We start from the raw sequence: 26,861 nt of genomic DNA, 5'->3' as shown, positions 1-26,861 counted from the left end.
TGTCTGAAATTCATTGCTTGGCTGAGGGACCTTAAAGATAATTGTATGTGTGGGGTACAGAGATGAGGTAGTCATTCAAAAATCATGTTAAACACTATTTTTGCACGCAGAATGAGTCCATGCAACTTATGTGACTTGTTCAGCACATTTTTACTCTTGAACTTATTTAGGCTTGCCATAACAAAGGGGTTGAATACTTATTGACTTAAGACATTTCAGCTTTAAATTTTTTATTAATTTGTAAAAATGTCTAAAAGCATAATTCCCTTTGACATTATGGGGTATTGTGTGTAGGCCAGGGACACATCTCGATTTAATCCATTTTAAATGCAGACTGTAACACAACAAAATGTTGAAAAAGTCAAGGGTGTGAATTGCAGAGTTGCAAAGAAAAAGCCATGTCTCAGACTGGCCAATAAAAATAAAAGATTAAGATGGGCAAAAGAACACACACTGGACAGAGGAACTCTGCCTAGAAGGCCAGCATCCTGGAGTCGCCTCTTCATTGTTTAAATTGCGGGTACTATTTAAGGAAGCTGCCAGTTGAGGACTTGTGAGGCATCTGTTTCTCAAACTAGACACTAATGTGCTTGTCCTCTTGCTCAGTTGTGCACCTGGGCCTCCCACTCCTCTTTCTATTCTGGTTAGGGCCAGTTTGCGCTGTTCTGTGAAGGGAGTAGGACACAGCGTTGTACGAGATCTTCAGTTTCTTGGCGTTTCTCGTGTGGAATAGCCTTAATTTCTCAGAACAAGAATAGACGGACGAGTTTCAGAAGAAAGTTATTTGTTTCCGGCCATTTTGAGCCTGTAATCGAATCCAAAAATGCTGAGGCTCCAGATACTCAACTAGTCTAAAGAAGGCCAGTTTTATTGCTTCTTTAATCAGAACAACAGTTTTCAGCTGTGCTAACATAATTGCAAAAGGGTTTTCTAATGATCAATTAGCATTTTAAAAGGATCAACTTGGATGAGCTAACACAATGTGCCATTGGAACACAGGAGCGATGGTTGCTGATAATGGGCCTCTGTACGCCTGTGTAGATATTCCATAAAAAAAAGTGTTTACAGCTACAATAGACATTTAAAACTTTACAATGTCTACACAGTATTTCTGATCAATTTGATGTTATTTTAATGGACAATTTTTTTTGCTTTTCTTTCAAAAACAAGGACATTTCTAAGTGACCCCAAACTTTTGAATGATGTGTGTGACTCTCTCTCTATATAGTGTGTATATGTTGAGTCTCTCTCTATAGAGTGTGTGCAGTGGCTTGCGAAAGTATTCACCCCCCTTGGCATTTTTCTATTTTGTTGCCTTACAACCTGGAATGAACATGTATTTCTTGGGGGTTTGTATCATTTGATATACACAATATGCCTACCACTTTGAAGATGCAAAATATGTTTTTTTATTGTGAAACAAACAAGAAATAAGACAAAAACACTGAACTTCAGTGTGCATAACTATTCACCTCACAAGTCAATACTTTATAGAGCCACCTTTTGCAGCAATTACAGCCGCAAGTCTCGTAGGGTATGTCGCCATAAGCTTGGCACATCTAGCTTGGCACATCACTGGGATTTTTGCCCATTCTTCAAGGCAAAACTGCTCCAGCTCCTCCAAGTTGTATGGGTTCCGCTGCTATACAGCAATCTTTAAGTCATACTACAGATTTCTCAATTGGATTGAGGTCTGGGCTTTGACTAGGCCATTCCAAGACATTTAAATGTTTCCCCTTAATCCGCTTGAGTGTTGCTTTAGAAGTATGCTTAGGGTCATTGTCCTGCTGGAAGGTGAACCTCCGTCCCAGTCTCAAATCTCTGGAAGACTGAAACAGGTTTCTCTAAAGAATTTCCCTGGATTTAGCACCATCATTCCTTCAGTTCTGACCAGTTTCCCAGTCCCTGCCAATGAAATGCTTCACTGTGGGGATGGTGTTTTTGGGGTGATGAGAGGTGTTGGGTTCGCGCCAGACATAGCGTTTTCCTTGATGGCCAAAAAGCTACATTTTAGTCTCAACTGACCAGAGTACCGTCCACATGTTTTGGGAGTCTCCCAAATGCCTTTAGGCGAACACCAAATGTGTTTGCTTATTTTTCTTTCAGCAAATTTTTTTTTTCTGGCCACTCTTCTGTAAAGCCCAGCTCTGTGGAGTGTACGGCTTAAAGTGGTCCTATGGACAGATACTCCAATCTCTGCTGTGGAGCTATGCAGCTCCTTCAGGGTTATCTTTGGTCTCTTTGTTGCCTCTCTGATTAATGCCCTCTTTGCCTGGTCCATGAGTTTTGGTGGGCGGCTCTCTCTTGGCAGGTTTGTTGTGGTGCCATATTGTTTCCATTTTTTAACAATGGATTTAATGGCGCTCTGTGGGATGTACAAAGTTTAAGATTTTTTTATAACCCAACCCTGATCTGTACTTATCCACAACTTTGTCCCTGACCTATTTGGAGAGCTCCATGGTCTTCATGGTGCCGCTTGCTTGGTGGTGCCCCTTGCTTAGTGGTGTTGCAGACTCTGGTGCCTTTCAGAACAGGTGTATATACAGTTGAAGTCGGAAGTTTACATACACTTAGGTTGGAGTCATTAAAACTCGTTTTTCAACTACTCCACACATTTCTTGTTAACAAACTATAGTTTTGGCATGTCGGTTAGTACATCTACTTTGTGCATGACAAGTAATTTCTCCAACAATTGTTTACAGACAGATTATTTCACTTACTATTCACTATCACAATTCCAGTGGGTCAGAAGTTTACATACACTAAGTTGACTGTGCCTTTAAACAGCTTGGAAAATTCCCCAAAACGATGTCATGGCTTTAGAAGATTCTGATAGGCTAATTGACATAATTTGAGTCAATTGGAGGTGTACCTGTGCATGTATTTCAACGTCTACCTTCAAACATTGCCTCTTTGCTTGACATCATGGGAAAATCAAAAGAAATCAGCCAAGACCTCAGAAAAAAAATTGTAGACCTCAAGTATGGTTCATCCTTGGGACCACTCAGCCGTCATAACGCTCAGGAAGGAGACGTGTTATGTCTCCTAGCGATGAATGTAATTTGGTGTGAAAAGTGTGAATCAATCCCAGAACAACAGCAAAGGACCTTGTGAAGATACTGGAGGATATATTGAAGCAACATCTCAAGACAGTCAGGAAGTTAAAGCTTTGTTGCAAATGGGTCTTCCAGGTGGACAATGACCCCCCCAAGCATACTTCACAAGTTGTGGCAAAATGGCTTAAGGACAACAAAGTCAAGGTATTGGAGTGGCCATCACAAAGCCCTGACCTCAATACTATAGAAAATGTGTTGGCAGAACTGAACAAGTGTGTGTGAGCAAGGAGGCCTACAAACCTGACTCAGTGACACCAGCTCTGTCAGGAATGGGCCAAAATTCACCCACCTTATTGTGGGAAGCGTGTGGAAGGCTACCTGAAATGTTTGACCCAAGTTAAACAATTTAAAGGCAATGCTACCAAATACTATTTGAGTGTATGTAAACTTCTGACCCACTGGGAATGTGATGAAATAATTAAAAGCTGAAAAAAATAATTCTCTCTACTATTATTCGGACATTTCACATTCTTAAAATATAATGGTGATCCTAACTGACCTAAGACTGGGAATCTTTACTAGGATTAAATGTCAGGAATTGTGAAACTGAGTTTAACTGTATTTGGCTAAGGTGTATGTAAACTTCCGACTTAAACTTTATACTGAGATCATGTGACACTTACATAAAGTCCACCTGTGTGCAATCTAATTATGTGACTTCTGAAGGTAATTGGTTGCACCAGATCTTATTTAGGGGCTTTATAGCAAAGGGGTGATTACATATGCACTCACATCTTTTCAGTAAAAATTTAGATTTGTTTGGTTTTAAACAAGTTTATTTTTTTTCATTTCACCTCCCCAATTTGGACTATTTTGTGTCACGAACCGGCTCGAAGTTGATAACAAAAAGGGAGGCAAAGTGGAGATAAGGAATAACAAAACATATTTATTAACTGAAGTAAACTAAATACAATTAACAATGGTTTGTGTAAGCGAGTGTTTGCGTGAATAACTGATAATGAGGGGTGTTGAAATGTGCCAAAGCAAACAAACGGCCACAAAAATGGCACAACCAAAATCTATGTCTGCCTGCATGGAGAGAGTCTCCCCAGGGAAGAGGTGTATTTATCCTGGGACACAAGTATAGCCCATGTGTCCCATTTCGCTGACGACCCTCCCGGCTTCGCCCACTGACAAACAAGAGCAAAGAGAAAGAATTTGGCAGACAGAGTGGGAGGGTCGTCACCCCCCAGCCGCCCCTCCCCCATAAAACCGGGGACCAACAAGGACCCCGGAAAACCATACCAGCCTCTGCGTCCCAAATTGACCCAGCCTTTGCGTCCCAAATTGACGAGGGGATACGTGTTCACACTTCCACTTGCCCCAGCAAACTTTGCGCACAGGAAGCAACGTTTGAGAGGAAAGAAGAAAACGAGACCAGAAGGGAACAGACAGGAGCGACAGAAAAGGACAATACCAAACAATGGTCAGTCACGTAGACATTCAGGAACAGGGCGCACAAGAGCACGTCAGCAACAAGCTCCAATGAAAAGAATATCTCAGGGTCCTTCTCATTACATTTTGGCAACACACACAATTTTAGACGTATCACTCATTTCAATATTGTAGTGTTCAGCGATCTTCACCAGCTGTTCTTTAGTACATAATTTTAACAGTTCCTCTGGAAAGCGAATGAACACGTCTACATTAGACACCATAGTCACCAGTAAATACAAAAAACATGACTTGCTCTTCCCCCCTGCTGAGCACACCAGACCGGACCACTAGAAGAGAAATGACAATCGCAATGGGCACCACAGAAGAGAGATGAGATATATTTGGAGCTTCCCCAACACCTACAATAACTGCACCTTAGTCTTCGTGCAGATTTGTGGTGGGTAATGACACACTGTAGCCAGCTTGAGAGAAAAATAAAAGCAAGCTGGCAGATTCCCCCCAAGCCATAGATGTGCCCCAGACACAACTGCTCAGTCCACGGACACCACACAAAAATTAACAAAATAACCATGCCCCCAACGTATTCCAAAGTGAAACACGTCGCTAAGCCTAACAGAGGGGGAAAAAGGCTATAGTTCCGGGTAGCAAGTTTCACAACCCTACCCAAATCTCCCACTGAGGTACACAGCTAATTCTACTCGCCTCAGACCGATGTCCCAACAGCCAGTAGAGCAAGAGTCTCCAGCCTGGGCAGGGGCCTGGAAACTAACCAATATACTCCAACGCAGCACACAACCAACTAGCCACCACAGTGGCAAGTTACCCAAACAAAGGCATCCAATACTGAGCACTAAACATTACAACTCAAAATCTGTAATCAAAAGATGCAAACAAATCACCTACAGAGTTTTCAAACATTAACTCCACATTTTCTCCCGAACACAACACACATACTAGTAAGCCCAACAACACTAGTATTAGTCCTTCATAATGCAACAAAGTGCTACACGCCAAAATGTCTAGGAACCAACTTTATGATCCCGGACGAGCGTCCACTTGTCATGAACCAGCTCAAAGTTCATAATAAAAAGGGAGACAAAGTGGATATAAGGAATATCAAAATATTTCTTAACTAAAGTAAACTAAAGACAATTAACAATGGTGTGCGTGTGTAAGTTTGCGTGCATAAATGTGATAATAAACAGTGCCAAAACAAACAGGCCACAAAAATCTATAAGTGTGTCTGCATGGAGAGAGTCTCCCCAATGAATGGGGAAGAGGTGTATTTATCCTGGTACACACCCCCTAGCCCAGGTGTGTCCCATTTTACTGACAACCCTCCCGGCTCCGCCCACCGACACCCTATTAAGGGAAATAAGAGCAAAGCGAAAGAATTTGGCAGACAGAGTGGGAGGGTTGTCACATTTGTGTATGTCCATTACATGAAATCCAAATAAAAATCCATTTAAATTACAGGTTATAACGCAACAAAATAGGAAAAATGCCAAAGGGGATGAATACTTTTGCAAGGCACCGTATATGTTGAGTGTCTCTCTGTATAGTGTGTGTATGTTGAGTCTCTCTCTATATTTTTTAAATGTAATCTTTATTTAACTAGGCAAGTCAGTTAAGAACAAATTCTTATTTCCAATGACGGCCTACCGGGGAACAGTGGGTCAACTGCCTTGTTCAGGGGCAGAACAACAGATTTTTACCTTGTCAGCTTGGGGATTCGATCCAGCAACCTTTCGGTTACTGGCCCAACGCCCTGACCACTAGGCTACCTGCCGCACAATATAGTGTGTATTTGATGAGTCTCTCTATATATAGTGAGTACAGTATATGTCTGTCTCTGTGAGAGACTTGGCACACGTCTTTACTGGTGACCTTCAGAAGATCAGTAACAATGTCTCCTTGTGTTCCCTGCAGTCACTCCCTCAGCACCTCACACACACACACACACACACACACACACACACACACACACACACACACACACACACACACACACACACACACACACCACTCCCCGGCTCCCCCTCAACCGTGAGCAGGTGTGTGTACTGTATGATGTACGGGAGGAGTGTGTATGAGAATTTGGGGTGAGTGTGTGTGCGTTTCTGTGTCTAAGAATTTAGCAGAAAGTGGAAAGCTTGAGATCAGTTTTTTTGCTGTAACCCTTTGCGGTCTGGAGTTGTAAGTGTGCTGATGTTTGGGCTTTTGGTTTGAGTTATTTTATCTGCTGTACGTTATTGCAAATGATCTCTTACTTAAGCATAGATTCAATCAGTTTATACAAAATGCGATTTGCATGTCTGCGATAGGTGTAACACGGGAAGCCGCTACTGATTGGACAGTTCCAACGCAGTTCCACCTCCGACATCGCCTAAATAAAACAATAATACTGCTATGCAGAAGTCGGTTATCGCGGGCTAAAGTCGATCGGATTGAATCGAGCCCTTACTGTATCATTCCCATAGCACTCTCATAGTGACCTTGTAGTGGCCGACTGGGTCTCCTAAACCCGGGTCTCCTGTGTTAGTCCTAAGACTGTGTTAGCCCGCTGAGCTAAGCCTAGGTATTAGCTTGGGGAGCTAATCAGGGGTTAAGTTGTGAATTCGGAGTTGGGGGATTATGGTTGGAGCTGGATTTAGGGTTAGGGTTATGGTTGAACCGGGATGTGGACTTGAAGCTAGGGTAAGGGTAGTGGTTGAAGCTAGGGTAAGGGTAGTGGTTGAAGCTAGGGTAGTGGTTGAAGCGTCACACTTGATAACAGACAGGGGTGAAGAGAAAAAAAAATAAGGATCTTTTTTCTTATTTCTTAAGGGTAGTGGTTGAAGCTAGGGTAGTGGTTGAAGCTAGGGTAAGGGTAGTGGTTGAAGCTAGGGTTAGGTTTACTCATTACGTCAGGAGCATGGTTCTACTCTGCTGTGCCCAGATGTTTGCCTCTTCCCGCTACAGTATCTCTGTCTAGCCATTGTTTTCAAATATTTTCATGTTTGTCTTTTTTCTTAGGCGAGAGGTGTGTGTGTTTACTGCACACAATTTCCAAGAGACACAGACCGCTGCCCATACAGACTCTCCAGTATCCCCCAATCACACTCTGATACACACACACACACACACACACACACACACACACACACACACACACACACACATACACACTTCCCACAGAGTGACAGAGAGCAGAGTCTCTAGGCTGACCCAGGTCTCAGACCAATAAAGGCCCTGCGCCCTGGGGCCCCGGCGGGCGACTAGAGCCTGGAGGAGCCTGGAGCCCAGGTTCAATATCAGTCTGGAGTGGGAGGCCTACCCCCCCCCCCCCCCCCCCCCCCCCATCACCACCACCACCACCAAGCAGCACATAGCCTGCTCCTACTGCACACACATATGGAGTGGATATCAACATGTAGAACACTACAGTGGATATCACTATCACGATGGCTGGTGGTAAAACACCATTGATGTTTTTAGTAGTAGAGACATTGTAGAGAGAGAGACCGGAAATGATAGTACGGCGGGACTGAGAATCGATTCCACACAGGCATCTGCACCCAAGGTGGTATCGCCGGTAGCTGCTAGACCCAACCCTCTGGCCCTGCAATGATGGCTCTAATAGATCACTCTGTGGGGTGGGAGACATGGAGACACTGTCTGGAGCAGGGGAGAGGGGAGACTCCCACAGTCACACGGGAGTGGAGACCCCAAGAGTTACAGCCAAGTCCAATGTTCACTGACCAAACAATCTCTCAAACTGCTAGGCCAGAAGCCCACCTTCTCATCTTACGTGGTTCTATGTGGAATCCCTGTTGTACCATGCCGCGATTGAGAACCGAGAAATCATGTCTTCCACACAGATACAGCATCTCTCCCACCCGCCCCCCCTCACGCTCCTCCCGCCTCCCTCTCTCGCTCCCCCTCTCTCCATTACCTCGTTCATCACTGTCTGGTTTGTAATAATATTTCTCAATTCCAAACCTCATTTCCCGCTCGTTGAGATTGATAGCAGTGATGACACCAATCAGTTTATCTCTCCGTTTATCCCTCGTTTTCTCTTAATCGTCTCTCCGCTCAGCGCCTCTTTGTGTCTCAGGATGGGAGGAGAGGGAAGGTGGGATGGAGGGAGGGGGTTGATTGGACACAGCGCTAATTACCAAATGTACTCAGCCACTCCAGTGATGACAAGCCTAAGAGAAGAACTATATATGCACAGTACCTGTATATAGTTATATTATGTATATACAGTATAACTGTGCTAGGAGATGGATAGTTATTTAGTATGTACAGTGGAAAGAATGGGTTAAATCAAGCATGAGACATTCTGCCCCATACTGCTAAAACATATATACTGCTAAAAAAGATATGCCAAAACCCACAAAGCTGTTTGATCAACAACTGCAGCGAGCCCAAATCAAATGTATTTACGTAGCCCTTCTTACATCAGCTGATATCTCAAAGTGCTGTACAGAAACCCAGCCTAAAACCACAGACGGCAAGCAATGCAGGTGTAGAAGCCTACTGTACAATGCAGCACACAGTCAGAACCGAAGCATAGCCTCTTGCAGCCAACGATATCCGTTCTGAAGAATAATTTGTAGAATTGTTAGGAATTCACCCCATGTGTTTGCACTCACTATAGTTCAGTCTGAGGGAGTGTAGGAGTGTGTTAGGGATATGTTGTTGCTCTTGGCTCATACACAGTCGTCCACAGGGGGTATGGTCAGACAGACAAACACAGCCACGTTTAGTACTCCATATCTAGATTGAGGAGTAGTATTGTGGTTTTTAACGCAATATCTTGTCTCTATCTGAAATGACATTAAATGGCATTTAAAGTATTTCACTATAGTGCGCTATATAGGGAATAGGTTGCCAGTCTGGTCAAAAGTAGTGCCTCTATATAGGGAAAATGCTGCTATTTCAGACAGTCCTTCTGTTCCACCAGACACACATTAAGGGTTCTCACGTCACCTCCCAGCTCAGGTCAACAGGTGATGCAGGAGAGAGAGAGAAGAGGTAGGAAGAGAATAGAGATGGAGAGACAGAACCTTACAGTGATTTATATCAAGGCATGCATTGTGTCAAAGCTATGCAGAGAGAAAGGACAGAAAGAGAACAGAGATGACTGAAAACGAGAAGAAGTTGGAGAAAGTTGATAGAGAAGATAAATTGCAGATCGGGGGGCGAGCATGGGATAAAAGAGGGAGATTTAGGAGAAGATGAAAGCCATGGAGGAGAAGACAGAAGAGCAGGAAGGTGAGGTGTGCCTGTGTCACCCCCTAGTAATATTGGCAAGGTTTTTGCATAATGCCCGATGAGCCCCAATCATCTGGCCTCCCCCACAACAATTTCATTACAGACAGCTAATAAATGTTTCATGGAAGAACAAGCTGCTCGCCTTGCCGTTATTAAATCTGAGATAATAAAAGAAGAGCGAGAAAAGAAAAGATGGGGGGGTGGACCCGAGAGAGGGAGGGAAGGAGAGAGACAGAGAGAGCTAGAGAGAGAGCGGTGTCAACATTCTCAAATCGGGGGCTGTATCTCCTGTTTCTGGGGCAACGGGTCCCCTCCCCTCCCCCTACTCCCTCCCCCTTGCATCCCGCTCCGCCAGAGAGAGACAGGAAATGAGAAACTGCCAGACAGGATATTGCGTTCTGGTGGCCTGGGGATTAGCTGTTTTATCTAAACACACACACACACACACACACACACACACACACACACACACACACACACACACACACACACACACACACACACACACAGATCCACACATTCCTCTCACACTCTCCCAAGCATCAAGCACAGTGTTCTGCACAGTTTTCAGTCGTTACTCTTTGCAGGTATATTCCATTTGGTCATGTTATGCCATATCTGAGCTGTCATTAAAGGGTCAAATCTTTCAGTCGAGATCAGATGTGGAGTATGGAGTATCTCAAGTATTATGAGGAACAGAGTAAATAGTTGCGAAAAGAAAAGTGTATGGAGCGACTGGTCTGCTAATCATTAGTAATAAACCTTGATATTGTATTTTATACTAATCAGAGGGTCATTCATACCGTATGGTTCAAAACGTTTGGAAATCAAATAAGACTGTCTGATGTACGTTGTCTATAAGTACACATAGGCTTTGAAGGAAATGGCTTCCATCTGCATATGTGTGTGTGATTGCAAGTTGTTTCTGTTTGTATATCACTGTTCTGTGATGTACCGTGTCTGACCAATACACTCCAAGAAATGCTGGGTTGAAAACAACTCAATTTGGATTATTTGGTAACCCAGCACTGGGTAAATATTGGACAGAACACATGCTGGGTTATTTTGACGCAGCCAGTTGTTTTTTGGCTTGTTGGGATTACCCAAACATTGGTTAATTTAATTAACCATCAGTTGGGTATTTTTTACTCTCATTCTGAGTTGACCTAGCAGCTGGGTCTGTTTTAAATGTAATCCTTAAATTATTTTCAGATCGATTTTATTTGTCTACCTGTTATTTTGTTTTTGCATTTTACACATTCTTCAATCTATAATATGAAGATCATTTATTACATACCGTATTATAAACTGGGGTGGTTCGAGCCCTGAATGCTGATTGGCTGACAGCCGCGGTATTTAAGACTTTATAAACTGGATGGTTTGAGCCCTGAATGCTGATTTGGCTGAAAACCGTGGTATATCAGATATAGGGTATGACAAAACATGTTTTACTGCTCTAATTATGATGGTAACCAGTTTATAAGAGCAATAAGGCACCTCGGGGGTTTGTGGTATGTTGCCAATATACCACGGCTAAGGTCTGTATCCAGGCACTCCACGTTGCGTTGTGGTTAAGAACAGCCCTTAGTCGTGGTATATTGGCCATATACCACACCCCGTCGGGCCGTATTCCTTAAGTGTACCATGGGTATGACAGAACAGTTATTTGTACAGCTCTAATTACATTGTTAACCAGTTTAAAATAGCAATAAGGTACTTTGGGGGCAGTGCTGTAAAGTACTTTAAAGTACAACTTAAATATTTTTGGGGGGTATCTTTACTTTGCTATTTATATTTTTGACAACTAATGTACTTTTTACTCCATACATTTTCCCTGACACCCGAAAGTACTTGTAACATGATGAATGCTTAGCAGGTCAGGAAAGTGGTCCAATTCACGCAATAATCAAGAGAACACGTGGTCATCCCTACTGCTTCTGATCTGGCAGACACACTAAATATAAATGCATTGTTTTTAAATGATGTCCGAGTGTTGGAGTGTACCCCTGGGTATACGTGAATTTTAAAAACAAGAAAATGGTGCCATCTGCTTTGCTTAATATAAGGAATTTGAAATGATTTGTACTTTTAGCAATTACATTTTCGTTTGAAACTTAAGTATATTTAGAAAAATACTTTTACTGGGTGACTTTCACTTTTACTTGAGTAACTATCTATTAAGGTATCTGTACTTTTACTCAAGTATGACAATTGGGTATTTTTTCCACCACTGCTCGGGGGTTTGTGATTTATGGCCAATATACACTACATGACCAAAAGTATGTGAACAACTGCTCGTCTAACAGCTCATTCCAAACTCCTGGGTATTAATATGGAGTTGGTCCCCTCCTTTGCTGCTATAACAGCCTTCACTCTTCCGGGATGGCTTTCCACTAGATGTTGGATCACTGCTGCAGGGACTTGCTTCCATTCAGCCACGAGCATTAGTGAGGTCGGGCACTTAGGCCTGGCTTGCAGTCAGCGTTCCAATTCATCCCAAAGGTGATTGATGGGGTTGAGGTCTGGGCTCTGTGCAGGCCAGTCAGGTTCTTCCACACCGATCTCTACAAACCATTTCTGTATGGACCTCGCTTTGTGCACGGGGGCATCGTCATGCTGAAACAGGAAAGGGCCTTCCCCTAACTGTTGCCACAAAGTTGGAAGCACAGAATCGTCTAGAATATCATTGTATGCTGTCTCATTACGATTTCTCTTCACTGGAACTAAAGGGCCTAGCCCGAACCATGAAAAACAGCCCCAGACCATTATTCCTCCTCCATCAAACTTTACAGTTGGCTCTATGCATTGGGGCAGATAGCGTTCTCCTGGCATCCGCCAAACACAGATTCGTCCGTTGGACTGCCAGAGGGTGAAGCGTGATTCATCCCCCCCAGAGAACACATTTCCACATTTCATGAAGCTCCCGGCGAACAGTTCTTGTGCTGACGTTGCTTCCAGAGGCAGTTTGGAACTCGGTAGTGAGTGTTGCAACCGAGGACAGACAAATTTAGCAAACTACGTGCTTCAGCACATGACGTTCCCGTTCTGTGAGCTTAGGTGGCTTACCACTTTGTGGCCGAGCCATTGTTGCTCCTAGATGTTTCCACTTCCCGATAACAGCACTTACAGCAGAAATTTGACGAACTGACTTGTTGGAAAGGTGGCATCCTAGAACGGTGCCATGTTAAAAGTCTGAGCTCTCCAGTAAGGCCATTCTACTGCCAATGTTTGTCTATGGCGATTGCATGGCTGTGTGGTCAATGTTATACACCTGTCAGCAAAGCATGTGGCTCAAATAGCCAAACTAATTTGAAGGGGTGTCCACATACTTTTGTATATAATGCACCACGTTGCGTCATGCATAAGAACAGCCCTTAGCCGTGTTATACTGTCCATATACCACACTCTCCTCGGGCCTTATTGCTTAATTATAATAAGGTATATCACCTTATTGCATCCCAACAGTGGGATTTACATAAGCTTTTAGGGAACTCATACACTTCTGTAAGCTTCATTGAAGCTAAACATGATAACTATACAACAGAACAGATTAACAGGAATGACATTGACTCTCATGGGTGGCCAAAAAGAACTATCTGAAAGCCACACCCCTACTTAACTAGGCCTCCTGTTTTTGTATGCGTGCGTCTTAGTGTGTGTGTGCGTGTGTACATGAGCATGTTTGTGTGCGTGCCCGTGTGTGTGTTTGCGTGTTTGTGGTGGTGGCGGAGGGAGCGGTATCGTGGGGAATGCTGGGAAATTTTAATAACACAGGAGCAGTGCAGGGAGATTTAATAAAAGGAGATGATGTGATTACTGAACCCTGGCTCTGAGCCATCCTGCTTCACAGTGCAATATCCGCTCATACACACACACCCACACCCCCACACACAGACACTTGAACATCCACACACACACACACACACACACACACACACACATATACAATCACACGCTCACACATACACACCAAAATAAAATTATACTAAAGCTATACTAAGATTGTAACATCCAGATTCACTGTAAAGATCCCATACCCACAACCTCACCTAAACTTACATTTCCAATATGCTAAAACAAACATCCACTGATAGCTGACAATACAAAACCCAATGCACATTTTCACTAATCCATTCACATGGATGGACACATACCGAACATGCATGCTTACACACATAGGAGCAAGCTGCTCCACGTACACATCAACATACAACTAACACATGCATAACAGAGTCTTTGCTGAGATCTGAGGACTTGCATTGGCTCCCCAAGCTAATGTCTCGGGCTTTAGCTCAGTGGGTTAACAGTCGTAACCCACTGGCGTGCAAGAGACTGGGGTTTGAACCCAGTCAGTCTCATTGGTGCCATGAATTTGGGAGGTCAAAGTGCCAAGCAGGGTGAAATGTAACTCTGTTTGCTTATGAATGCTTGTGATAATTTCGGAGATACCTATATAGACTTCATAAAGGGTTTATGAAGGCTTCATTATGCCTAAAAAGTTGTGTTTCGTCTAAAGTGGGACCATTCATCTTGATAGCAGCCATGAGCCATTTCTCCTCTCCCTGGGTTATGGGTATGCGGCCCAAATGGCACCATATCCCCTATATAGTGCACTACTTTTGACCAGATCCCTATGGGGCTTGGTCAAAAGTAGTGCACTATAAAGGGAATATGGTGCCATTTGGGCCACAAGTAGGTCTATTGTGAATTACACTTCAATTAGGGGGATTAGACTGATCTACTTAGAGACCTCCCTCAGTGACTGTTGCCCTCAGTTTCCAAGTTTAGTAAATTCTACAATATGTGGCACTATGAAATGGGATTAGTAACCAAAAAGTAGGACTTAAACACTGCAGAGGAATTGTGGTCTGGTGACTGTTGTCCCAAGTCGCCTTTATGTTGACTAAATTCTGGCAGTATAAAATGGGATTAAAAAACAAAAACTGGGATTTAAAGGGGAAATCTGCAGTTAAAACAATAACAAAACCGGCACCCTGCCATTGGTTTTGTAAACGACTGAGGGATGGAGATATGTAACTACTCTCAAATGTATACAGAGCTATTGATGTAAAGACTGACCATCCATGAGATCAAATGTATAGTTTTAACCAATATTTTGAGGCTATACAGTGTCTGTTTAATTACTTTGTTTATGAACAAAGCAGTAAAACAATCTTATAATTTGGGTAATGATGGGGTAAGACAATTGAACTAAAATCACGAGGCACAAGTTTTATATTATTAAATAATGAATGTGTATATGTCATGAATGTTAAAGTAAAAAAATAGCAGATTGACACTTTAAAGCGATAGATACTGGTTTGCCATTTTCGGGGCTATTGGATAAGCTATTTTACAATTGCTGTAGGTGAGGAGGCACTTGAGAGAACTTTATGTGTGTTATAGACAGACAGCTTGGTATAGTGGAGTGTGAAGTGAATAGATGGTGGTGGTGGTGACTGGATTAGTGGTGAAGTGGTGCTCCTCGATCGGTGTGCTCTTGCGTCCTTGTGTGTGCACGCACGCGCGTGTGTGTGTGTTTGGCAAGTGAGTGTGTTTGGTTCAGTAAGTATTTGTGATGATGGCGGGCTGTGATTCGGGTAATTTTTGGGGGTGTTAGCTAGTTTTGGCAGACCGATGGATTGAGATAGATTATCTGTGGCAGCTGTGGTTCGGACGGGACAAGATCACAGATTAGGAGCTCTAATGTGCCGACCTGGCTCACTCTCCTCCCCTCCTTTCCCCTCCTTTCCTCTTCTCACCTCTTCCCCTCTCCACCCTTCAGATTTGGGGTAGCAACACCTTCCTCTCACCCAGTCAGGTAGCCTTAACACTTCTCTCCTTCTTTCCCTCTAACTTCCTCCCTCCATCTCTCTGTCCCTCGTCATCCTGTCACTTTCTCATCTCACCCAGTCATCCCTTGCCTCAACAGAAATATTTGTCTCTCACATTCTCTCTCTTATTTCTACGGTCTCTCTCGTTCTATGAGCTAAGTCTCTGCCACAGCAGACGTCTTGTTTAATGACCCGGGATTTCCCCAGTGTCAATATGTCATCATATGATTAGGCGTGTGCGGGTGTGTGTTTTAGATATGCATAGATATTGTAGAAATGTATATGGAAGTACTCACCGTATATTGATGAGTAACCTGGGTTTCCTGTAAACATATGTGTGCGTTTATAGGTTGGGTTAGGCTAGAGAGACAGAGAAAAAAAAGAGTGTGTGGGGGGGGGGGGGGGGGGGGGGTGTGTGTGTGTGTGTGTATTTTGGTGGGTAAAAGAGAGAGAGATTAACCCCATGCTATGACCAATCCCTGGTTATGAGTTTACAGCGTCTGTCTGGGCATCGCACTGTTTAAACAACAATCTAATTAATCCTGTCTTTATTAGTTTCACTGAACTACAGAGGGAGGGAGCGAAGGAGAAGGGACGGAGGGGGGAGAATTGGGAATCCTGTCAGAAAATACTGGAGGGAGATGGAAGGAGGGATGGGGGGGGCAGGCAGAGGGATAAAACAACTGGGATTCAAGAGGAATTTAAAAGCAGGAGTTTTGGTGCCTTTAAATTGAATTGATATGTTGATGAGAAGAGAATGAAGAGTGGGAGAAAATGAAAGGGGTGGGACACACGAGAGGAGTGGTGAAAAGACAAAAGGAAAGTAGACAACAAAGCCCCGTGAATGACAGTGTGTGAACTGTTAAAAAAAAAAAAAAAACTGTCCAAGCACGATGCTTGTTTCACATGTTCTCTTCTAAATCCTACTAATTGTGAATGGTAGGTAATGATGGGCTAGAACACTGGACCAGCTCATTAAATAGATTCATGTAAAGAATTAGTAAAAGACCTAGAATCCACCAACACTTCAGTGCAGGCTCCCTACACATCAGTTGACTACTGCCCCCAAGTGTCTTAAGTGAGGAACAACATTCTAAAGCGTTACCACGTACTGTTATTGCAGAAAACACATGTTAGATGTTCAAGCTTTGAGTTCTGGGAAATGCTGATGTGACATTTAATTATATACCGTACACAGGTTTGGTTGAGAATCTCCACAGGTGCAAATGAGGTCTAATCTTTCAGGCAATCTGTGTCTGTCTCTCTGCCTTTGGGTGCGTTCCAGGTTGTCTTTAATTCAGTCGCTCGGCACATCTCAGAGGACCTCTAATATCATGTTAGTGACAAATTACAACACTCCTGCAAGCAATGTGAGACCTGATCATCTGCAGCCCGACTTCAGAAAAGACAGTTTGGAAGGACACCTCGAATGAGGCCTTAAAAGCTCTGCGCTGCTGTGTGGTCAAGACGGTGTCTTCTGCACATCTCAGAATATTACTTTATCGTATTCCTGTGACGTTAACTAACTCTTCTTCAGCACTGCAAAAAAGACAACCTGGAACACACCCGACTGCAATAAAGACACCTGATCTATTACACACTGGAACGCACCCTTTCCCCCCTCTGTCCCTATAGGCTGTTTGTCAGGAAGTGCAGTGCGTGCCTGCAGGTGATTGGCCGCTCAGAGCTGATCATGCGTGTGCTGGGGCAGGTGTACCACCTGGGCTGTTTCAGCTGCTGTGAGTGTGAGCGCCGGCTGCAGCGCGGAGACGAGTTTGTCCTGAAGGAGGGCCAGTTGCTCTGCAGAGGAGACTACGAGAAGGAGAGAGAGATGCTGGCTGCCATCAGCCCCACACCCACTGAGTCAGGTAACAGGAAGAGACGGGGCAACCAACAAATCAATCATTCAATCAACCAATAAAATCACTGGATGAAATCTAGGTGGCACTTTATGCTATGGTATAGAAAGTGCAGGAGATTACGTAATTACACAGTGATAACCATATGACTTGTTTTTTCATTGGGATTCACTACTAGGCACCATTTGATACCAGTTTGTCTGTCAATTGAAGATCCTATTTTCTCTCTCCACATCCCTCAGTGAAGAGTGAGGATGAGGATGGTGGGGGCGGTTCTGTAGGGGGGAAGGGCGGCGAAGGGAAGGACCACAAACGGTCAAAGCGACCACGCACCATCTTGACCACACAGCAGCGCAGAGCTTTCAAGGCCTCCTTCGAGGTGTCCTCCAAACCTTGCAGAAAGGTAAGCAGACCAGGCGTAACACGGTTTCTTTCTTTTGTTCCTTCTCTTTTTCACTTTTCTTTCTCTCACACACACGCGCGTGCACACACACACACAGTCCCCTTTAGTGTCATGGCTTAATTTCTCTTATCTTCAGGTGAGAGAGACACTGGCAGCTGAGACCGGGTTGACGGTTCGAGTCGTGCAGGTCTGGTTCCAAAACCAGAGAGCAAAGGTGAGATATTTGACCTGTCCTGAATCCCCACTCCCCCCTGCCCATGACACTAATACAACCAATAACACTAATCATGAATCTAATGGCGCAATTGCTCTGAAACTGCATGCAAACATTTATTTTAAAGGCTAAAGCACAGTTCAAGGGCTAGTCCACCCAAATAACACAAGGAAGAACTATCCTTATAACGAACGACCGAGCAATAGCGCCATTGAGTCCATTATCAGTGTGTTGGTCCTGTGCGTTGCAGATGAAGAAGATAGCTCGCAGGCAGCAGCAACAGCAGCAGCAGCAGGAGCAGGAGCAGCTGGGAGGGTCCAGGAGAGGGCCGAGCAGGGGGGGCCGACAGAGCAACGATGACAGTGAGGGTAAGAGGGGGGAATAGAGCAGGGGTTTCACAAAAGCCTTGTAGCTAACTGGTACTTAACTCGCGGAGCGGTAGATGTAGAAGTGCTTAATTTGACAGTTTTTGTTCATTCATGCACAGGAAGATTAGTCTTTCGCCACAAACGTAACAATTTAAAGAGTAGCTTGCCAAAGTAGCGAAGTTTCAGGAAACTCACCTCAAGGCAGGTGAAACAATGTCTCTGGAGTTAAAGGGACAAGACGAGAGGAAGAGATGCAGGGATTGATTCATGTTCTGTCTCTCTCTTCCCAGACGGTTCTAGTGGTCATGGATTGGACGGTCTGTTGGCGTACCCTTCGTTGCCACGACAGCAGCTACTGGCTCTGGACCCCAACATCTACGGAGGAGAGCCGTTCCGCCATGGCCTCACACCTCCTCAGCTGAGCTCTGAACATCTTCACTCCTACGGTAAGAGAGAGAGGGATAGATAAAGACCGAGAGAGATGGACGGACCAAACAGACAGACATAATAACTCTATTTCTCCCTTTAGATTCAGAGACTGTGTTCCACGATCTGGACAGCGACGGGAGCCTCAGTCACCTCGGCGACTGTCTTCTGGCAGCGGCGGACGGTGGGCTCCTGGCGGGGCGGGTGGGAAACCCCATCGACCGCCTCTACTCCATGCAGAACTCCTATTTCACATCCTGACCCCTCACCCTTGACCCCTGACTCACTCCACCAATTACCACTCAGAGAAGCAGCTAATGACCGGTTATCCTACCAGGCCCACAAGGTCATCACACCAACCATGCTTGAGCTGGGTCCATATCCATATCTGACCGGGCTTATTGTACATTACCAAGTAAAAGCATAATAGGAAACAGCTGGGTCACGTTCAGTAGGGTGGAAATGTTAGGAGTGAAACGGGGAGGTGCTACCTTAACTTGTCCACTAAGAACACGTTTTTCCATACCAAACACGACCCAGGTAGCCATTTAAGATCTCAACTATGACTTAGGCCGTGTCCGAAATCTGGCTTGCCCAGTACTTACTTAAACTGCATACTGTGTACTAATCGTATTACATACTATTTAGAATGTTCGGTTTAGTACAAACATATGCAGTAAGCAACAAACATCAAAATACTACTCATCCATACTGAGAAGGCATCATCGAATGCGCCGTTCGCTCTTGTTCCCCGCCATTCTTACATTTTATTTTTTTTAATTTTTTAATACATTTTATCCCCTTTCCTCCCCAATTTTCGTGATATCCAATCGCTAGTAATTACTATCTTGTCTCATCGCTACAACTCCCGTACGGGCTCGGGAGAGACGAAGGTCGAAAGCCATGCGTCCTCCGAAGCACAACCCAACCAAGCCGCACTGCTTCTTAACACAGCGCGCCTCCAACCCGGAAGCCAGCCGCACCAATGTGTAGGAGGAAACACCGTGCACCTGGCCCCCTCGGTTAGCACGCACTGCACCCGGCCCGCCACAGTCGCTGGAGCGCGATGAGACAAGGATATCCCTACCGGCCAAACCCTCCCAAACCCGGACGACGCTAGGCCAATTGTGCGTCGCCCCACGGACCTCCCGGTCGCGGCCGGCTGCGACAGAGCCTGGGCGCGAACCCAGAGACTGGTGGCGGAGCTAGCACTGCGATGCAGTGCCCTAGACCACTGCGCCACCCGGGAGGCCCCATTCTTACATTTTTGCAGAGAGCATCCCCTATTCTTATTATCAGGTGTTGTTGAACACGTGGGTGTGAAAAGACGATGATCTTCCTCAATAGTGCCCAGCGAATTCTACTAGATGAAAAGCCAAAATGAGTATGACATCCGGGCATTTAAAGTGTACTAGATCTTCAAGATTTCACATACTATAAAACTTTTTTTTCACATACTCAAACGGCCTACTATTTAGGACGCAAATATGGGTATTCGGACACGGCCACACTCTTTTGCTTGATCCCAACATCCTACCTGTAGCAGACAGATGTGAAATCCTATGACAACGTACTTGATCAAATACTCTCATTTGTTTCATATAAGAGGGACTATTCCATTGGTCCGTTGCTCCAGGCAAGCTTAAATCAAGGGCAGCTAAAGTATTTCAAAGAAAACAAATACTATTTGAACCCAGGTCTGTCAGGTCTGTGTGTTTGTGAGTCAGAAACCTATGTTACTTATTAGGTTGCTAATGAATGGGGAGTGTTTCATTCATTAGCTCAGGATCTGACCTGCTTGTTGTGCCCACACGGTTAGGGAGTTTTCTTGGCAGCAGGGTTAAGGAGCAGAGTGAAGACACATACCAGAGAGGTTACAGCAGGCTAGGGGCAAAAGTGTTGTATTGGAGATGGGCACTGGTTCATAGCGTGGATGGGGTCAATTCAGACAAATCAAAAAGTGAATGGGAGTTCAGCCTAAATGAATGACTGGAATAAAGGTACTGGGTGGATTTGGAGGAACATTGGAGAGAGATTTCATAAGAGGTTGAGATGAGTTGAAGGGTTCAGGGTGGCACGCTCGATTTGTACGAGAATGAGTGTGGGTTAGGTAACTTAGGTCTAGAATTTGCTCTCAGGTTAGTTTGTCAGGTAGGATTTTTAGCAATGTTATACGGGAAATGATTTACGAATCACTGTAACCCGATTAGTTCACATTAGTCAACATAGTGAAAGGAGATGTGTAGACCGTAGATAACATCAGGGTCCTATAGAGTAGTGTTTCTCAATCTTGGTCCTGGGGACCCAAAGGGGTGCACATTGAAAAGAGAGTGAAAGAAGAAAGAAACAATGTTACGCCTGGTCTGCTTACCTTTCTGCATGGTTTGGAGGACACCTCGAAGGAGGCCTTGAAAGCTCTGCGCTGCTGTGTGGTCAAGATGGTGCGTTGTCAGGTGCGAAAGGCAAAAACAAAAGTGTACCCCCCTTAGGGTCCCCAGGACCAGGATTGAGAAACACCACTATAAAGTAGACTAAAAGGGTCATTCAGATAATCTTATAAAGGAAACAGGGTTGTGTAAAGTGTAACGCTTTCATGTAGCTCTGGTTCAGGGTTTTATGTGGGGTTTGCTTGGGAATGCTCAGCATCAGCAAGCCATTCGTAACACCCTGGACCAGAGCTAGCGTTCGTGTAACTATTTCTTTGATACTGTGAAGTATTCACTAAAAGGTGCAGGAGTTTGTCCTGGGCTGGAAAAACGCTAAGCTTAACAAATGTAGAAGTTGAATATTAATTGGTGTGTAAAACATAAGTAAAAAGTATGTTTAGGCCCATGAGTTTTTCCTGTTCAGGTCACGTGGTCACAAACTACTGGCCCTAGCGACGATAAACAAGTATGTGTTCCGATGTAAAATTATTGTGTTAATATTATTGTTGTTACAATGAATACTGCAGTACTACTATAGGTATAATCACTGTAATTTATCTTTGATTGAAAACACCTTACAATAGACGTTGTTCAATATTTTGTACTCTTATGGTTAAGTATTTATGTTGTAGCATGAGCTGTGTGTGCCACACTTTCAAAATGTAAATAATTATTACTATGAACATAGCACTGATGACAGTATTTTCCTATAGCTTATACCCACACTTGGAACATCTTGTGGAGTCCACTTCCTATATATGATTTCTCATAATTGACTGATGATATATATTTTTTACAGTATAGTGTTTACGTGGATATAATTTATTGTGTGATACATTTCTCTGGAAGGTATGAGAAATTCTTAATCTTAGATTTTGTCTGAAAGACAAAATCGAGTTTTTGTTCTGTGACCTCTTCCAGTGTGTGCTTTTTGAGTGTAATGTCGCATTTCGTCAATATAACCTGTCAATTCAGAGTCTGACTAAATATGCCTACATTATTCTGAGTATGTGTGATGCTGATGATGCAAGGCTTCTCCTACACTGAGTGTGCAAAACATGAACACCTGCTCTTTCCATGACAGACTGCCCAGGTGAATCCAGGTGAAAGCTATGATCCCTTGTTGATGTCACATGTTAAATCCACTTCAAACAGTGTAGGTGAAGGGGAGGAGACAGGTTAAAGGAGGATTTTTAAGCCTTGAGACATGGATTGCGTATGTGTGCCATTCAGAGGGTGAAGGGGCAAGACAAAAGATTTAAGTGCCTTTGATCAGGGTATGGTAGTAGGTGCCAGGCGCACACCGGTTTGTGCAACACTGCTGGGTTTTTCATGCTCAAGTTTCCTGTGTGTATCAACATTGGTCCACCACCCAAAGGACATTCAGCCAACTTGACACAACTGTGGGAAGCATTGGAGTCAACGCGAGCCAGCATTTCTGTAGAACTCTTTCAACACCTTGTACAGTCCATGCCCTGACATTTTGAGGCTGTCCTGCGGGGGGGGGGGTGCAACTCAATATTAGAAATTAGTTTTTAATGTTTTGTACACTCAGTCTATGTAAGGTATGATAGGGAGCTATAATGTAATTGTAAAATAGAGCCTCTGCACGTTGTTCGTGTCAAATGATTTGAAGGCGGACATTTCTAAGGAAGAATCTCTCCACTTGATTGCGTCTCCCTCAGCCTTTAATAAGTGAAGCAGAAAAGGGGGCCTGTTCTGGTTAGTAGTCAAAGGGTCCATAACTCAACATCCTCCCTCTTGTCTGTCTCTGTGGTCACACAGATTATAACTCCACAGCCCCCTCCTTCTCCTCCATCCTTCCTGGGCTCTGTTCCTTCCGCCAGCGGATAGCCTCCTCCTTCATCCCCTCTACTTCTCCTTCCTTCCACCTTTCCTCAGCTCCTTCAAATTCTAACTCCAGGCCCCTTCCCCTCCTTCCATCCTTCCTGCGCTCCCTCCTTTCCCTCAGCAAGTGTGTAGCCAAGGAGAGATGTGTGGGAGAGATACATACCACAGTTGAATATTCTACCATGACTCACTCCAACCTGAAGAAAATGAGTGGGAGGAAGAGAGGGGCACCCTTGTGTGGCACCATAACATCAGACAGAATGTATCCAAACTGGATGAGTAATAGGACTGAAATATAGGAGTGTCATGATAAAATTCACCCGAAATAACATCTACAAGAGACAACCACACTGCAAACAAGGGATACTTATATATCACGCAGTTGTACACAGATATGCTGTGGAGTGAGGTTACAAAGCTAACATCGTTACACACGTTCATTCTCAATATACATTTGAGAGGCAAAGAAAAGCAATTATGCTGCTACCTGAGGTTACCACAGTGTTGTAAATATGTATTGCACACTAAAACCTGCTGCGTAGTCAGCACTGAGTGATTCTTTTCACATACAGGGTAAACAACTCCTCTGATTCCCATTGTATTTCAGAGAGCTGTAGCATCGATGAGTTACGAAAGAACTTCAATAAATAACCCGTCTTGACAGTCTCGGGCAGAAATCAGTCCCAGAACTTGTAAATGTCTAGGATTTTGAGTTCTCTTGACAAATCCTAAAGTAGCCATGGACAAGAGACCACTTTATCCATGTACCAAGTCAGGGTGTTATCAAAATGACATGGGCATTGATTTATCCATGATTGATAGAGCAGTCCGGTGTCAGTGTTGTAGGAAAGAGATATCTTCTCGGAGAGGGATGGATGATGCTCACTGCTGGGTCCCAAGAGGTCTGAGGAACCGGGTTCACTGCTGAAAGAGGAGATACAGTATATTCACTTCAACTACTACATCAAATATTCAAAAAGGTAATCTCTCAGAAACAGATTACGTAAACACAAGTTAAAAAATTGCGCAATATTTTAGTTCTGGGTTAAACGAGATTATCAAAATGGTAAAACAAATACAGTACGGAGTACGGACACTGGACAGGTAGGAATACTAAGGACAGAAAGACCCAGTTTATACCACGTAATAAGATATTTCTTTAGTGTTTACTTTTGGGGGTACTTGAAGAGGAAAGACACTGATGTAAAGCACTCTCAAGGCCAAGGTGAACCAGTCAATAGTTAGTATAATCACAAAAATTTGAGGGCTGTGGTGAATGAGCCGAAGACTGATCTACATTCAGTGAACACTCACGCACTCCAGCAAGGTCCACTGTCTATGCACAGCCGGGGAAGTGTGCTACGTATACTGAACAGGAGGTAGGTGAGTTCTGGTTCTCTAGTAAGCAGTGTTCAAACTCTGTGAACTCTTTTGAACAGTCTGTCTTGATCTTCCGGATCACAGTGCTGCAGAAACATTGATCAATAAGATCTTGAAGAAAACAAACACAATCCTACACTTCACAACATCAGCACTGTACAGTACTCACTGGTTTGACTTCTTGCATCTGAATTATTTTCACACCAACAGTTCTTTACAGTAACCCAACCTAGACCCTCAATGAACAAGCAGCACAGTGGAAGGAATAGGGTCTAGGCCTAGGAGAAAACCTGTGCAAAGCCTGTGGTCTAGTGTTAACTCTCCTGGCTAGTCACATATACTGTTCCCCAATGGAGACCACAGTTCATTCCCCATGTCCACCCTTCTTACTCTCTCCCGTTTCCAACTGTCAAAATAGGAGTAAACCTAGAGAGGAACCAGACTCAGAGAGGAGGCCCACTCAGCTCTGTAATGGGTTTACATATGACCATCAAGGCCAGTCAGTTATAGCCTGGTTACTACCAGTCTGTTGCTGCTATCATTCCACTCCTTATCATGCAACACAATGACACGAAGTACAAGGAGTTGAAAGTTAGCTAAATAAGGTTATGGATTTTAGGCTAAGACAGTTATACATACACAACTGATATTGTCAGAGACAACAGCTTACTGTGAAGAGGTACACTTCCATCTTCAAGTCTTGACACTGCTGTTGCCATGTTGATGGGTGGGAGGCCACACACTGCCCCTAGCTCTCCATCTCCTTATGGCAATACTTGGTGGTGATATCCATGGCAACCTGCCTGGAGGATGACACAGACATGCAGAACAGTTTCTGAGATATGCATAGACAATTACAGTGAAGTCCAATCATGTGTCCTCTTCTGTGGAGAAAATGTCAGAAAAACTAATTGATCACTAAGCATTTACCGACAGCAAAAGTCTTTTGGACATCTTTGTTTCTTTCTTTTTATGGCGCGGTCCGGACCGGCCTTGATTTAGACACCTATGTTTGGTTCAGATTTGGTCCTGTCTGGACCAGCCTTGACTTGAACGTCCACAGACGTCCGGGCCGGCCTATCGGAACCAATTATAGATGTCTATGTTTCACATGTTTGGACAGCACAGTAAAGTACATTACATTACTTTAAAGAAAAGTAGCATACAGTACAGAAAAGTAAAGTATAGAGTACTGTATTGTACCCTACTTTACTCTAATGTACTGACTAAACTGTACTCTATTTTACTGAATTAAACGCTACTGAACTGTAATCTGGTCTACTGAATTAAACTACTATACTGTACCGTACATTTTAAAATGAATACATTTGGTAGACAGTTTCATTATTTTGACCTCCCCACAGTTCATTGGACGAGGAAGTGTAAACTCTAACATAGTCTATTAGCTAGAAAGGTATCTTGGCGGCGTAGAGAAAATGTTGCTGTGGTAAAGCAGATTTTCTGCAATTCTATGCCATGGCTAATGCTGTGTTCCTCTGCTCAAACATTATAAAAACATCTATGGGCATGTTCCCTGAATGCCTGTCTTTTTTAGATTCCACCTGACTGTCTAGCTTTTATTTGATTGTTAGTTTTCAAAGATGGTATTATAAAAGTATATATATATAGTTCAATATTTTTCCTGCATGCTTTGTATCTTGGGTTAGTCGTTTAAGTTGACACTAAAACATTTTCATCCCGAAAATGACCACTTAGACGGCCTGCTTAAAAATGTTCTATACAGAAAAATCATGTAATTAGCTCCAATGATTGTAATTTCCTCCATATTAAAAGGATAGTTCGAGATTTGGTAATGAAGCCATTTATCTACTTCCCCAGTGATGTATGTGGACCTCCTGCAGTACCGCTGCAGACCCCAGTTTGAAAACCCCTGCTCTTTTGTACTCGAGTCAACAAAACTATTGGCCTGTACCGTACCGTACCATACTGTACAGTACTGTACTGTGATGTTCAAACTTGTGAAACGTAGCCTAAACATCTATGATTCGTTCAAATTTGGATCCGGTCCGCATTGACCAAATATGCACTTGAGGGAGGAGCTCATTATGAATATACCCAGCATGCTTTGCAAGTGTTTTTGCATTTACAATTTGGTCATTCAGCAGATGCTCTTATACAGAGCGATTTACAGTCAGTACATTCAACTAAGGTAGATAAACAACAACATAGGACAGTTATAGAAATTACAACAAAAATATATAACATTACTGAGAAGTTTATTGTAGCTGAAGTGGTCCGTTGGTTTATTCATTCGTTTTGACTACTTTGAACATCTTTGTTCCCAATTTAAAAGCTTTTGAAAAAGC

The 26,861-nt window shown here is 43.7% G+C and overlaps 1 protein-coding gene across 1 annotated transcript in view; it reads left to right on the top strand.

The window, feature by feature from the left end:
• LOC129823993 (LIM homeobox transcription factor 1-beta-like) overlaps positions 1–22,276 on the top strand; it is a 29,713-nt gene extending 7,437 nt beyond the window's left edge. Inside the window, exons 4-9 of the mRNA XM_055883228.1 lie at positions 17,243–17,475; positions 17,709–17,869; positions 18,006–18,083; positions 18,334–18,451; positions 18,742–18,897; positions 18,981–22,276. Coding sequence (XP_055739203.1) covers positions 17,243–17,475; positions 17,709–17,869; positions 18,006–18,083; positions 18,334–18,451; positions 18,742–18,897; positions 18,981–19,138 — 904 coding nt within the window. The 3' untranslated portion in view covers positions 19,139–22,276. The remainder of the gene's footprint in view (positions 1–17,242; positions 17,476–17,708; positions 17,870–18,005; positions 18,084–18,333; positions 18,452–18,741; positions 18,898–18,980) is intronic.
• Positions 22,277–26,861: the final 4,585 nt, after the last annotated feature.

The sequence above is a fragment of the Salvelinus fontinalis genome, chromosome 2 (genome assembly GCF_029448725.1).
Source record: "Salvelinus fontinalis isolate EN_2023a chromosome 2, ASM2944872v1, whole genome shotgun sequence".
NCBI classification, from domain to species: domain Eukaryota; kingdom Metazoa; phylum Chordata; class Actinopteri; order Salmoniformes; family Salmonidae; genus Salvelinus; species Salvelinus fontinalis.
The sequence above is the reverse complement of the archived record's forward strand: the minus strand, read 5'-3'. Positions and strand labels throughout refer to the sequence as shown.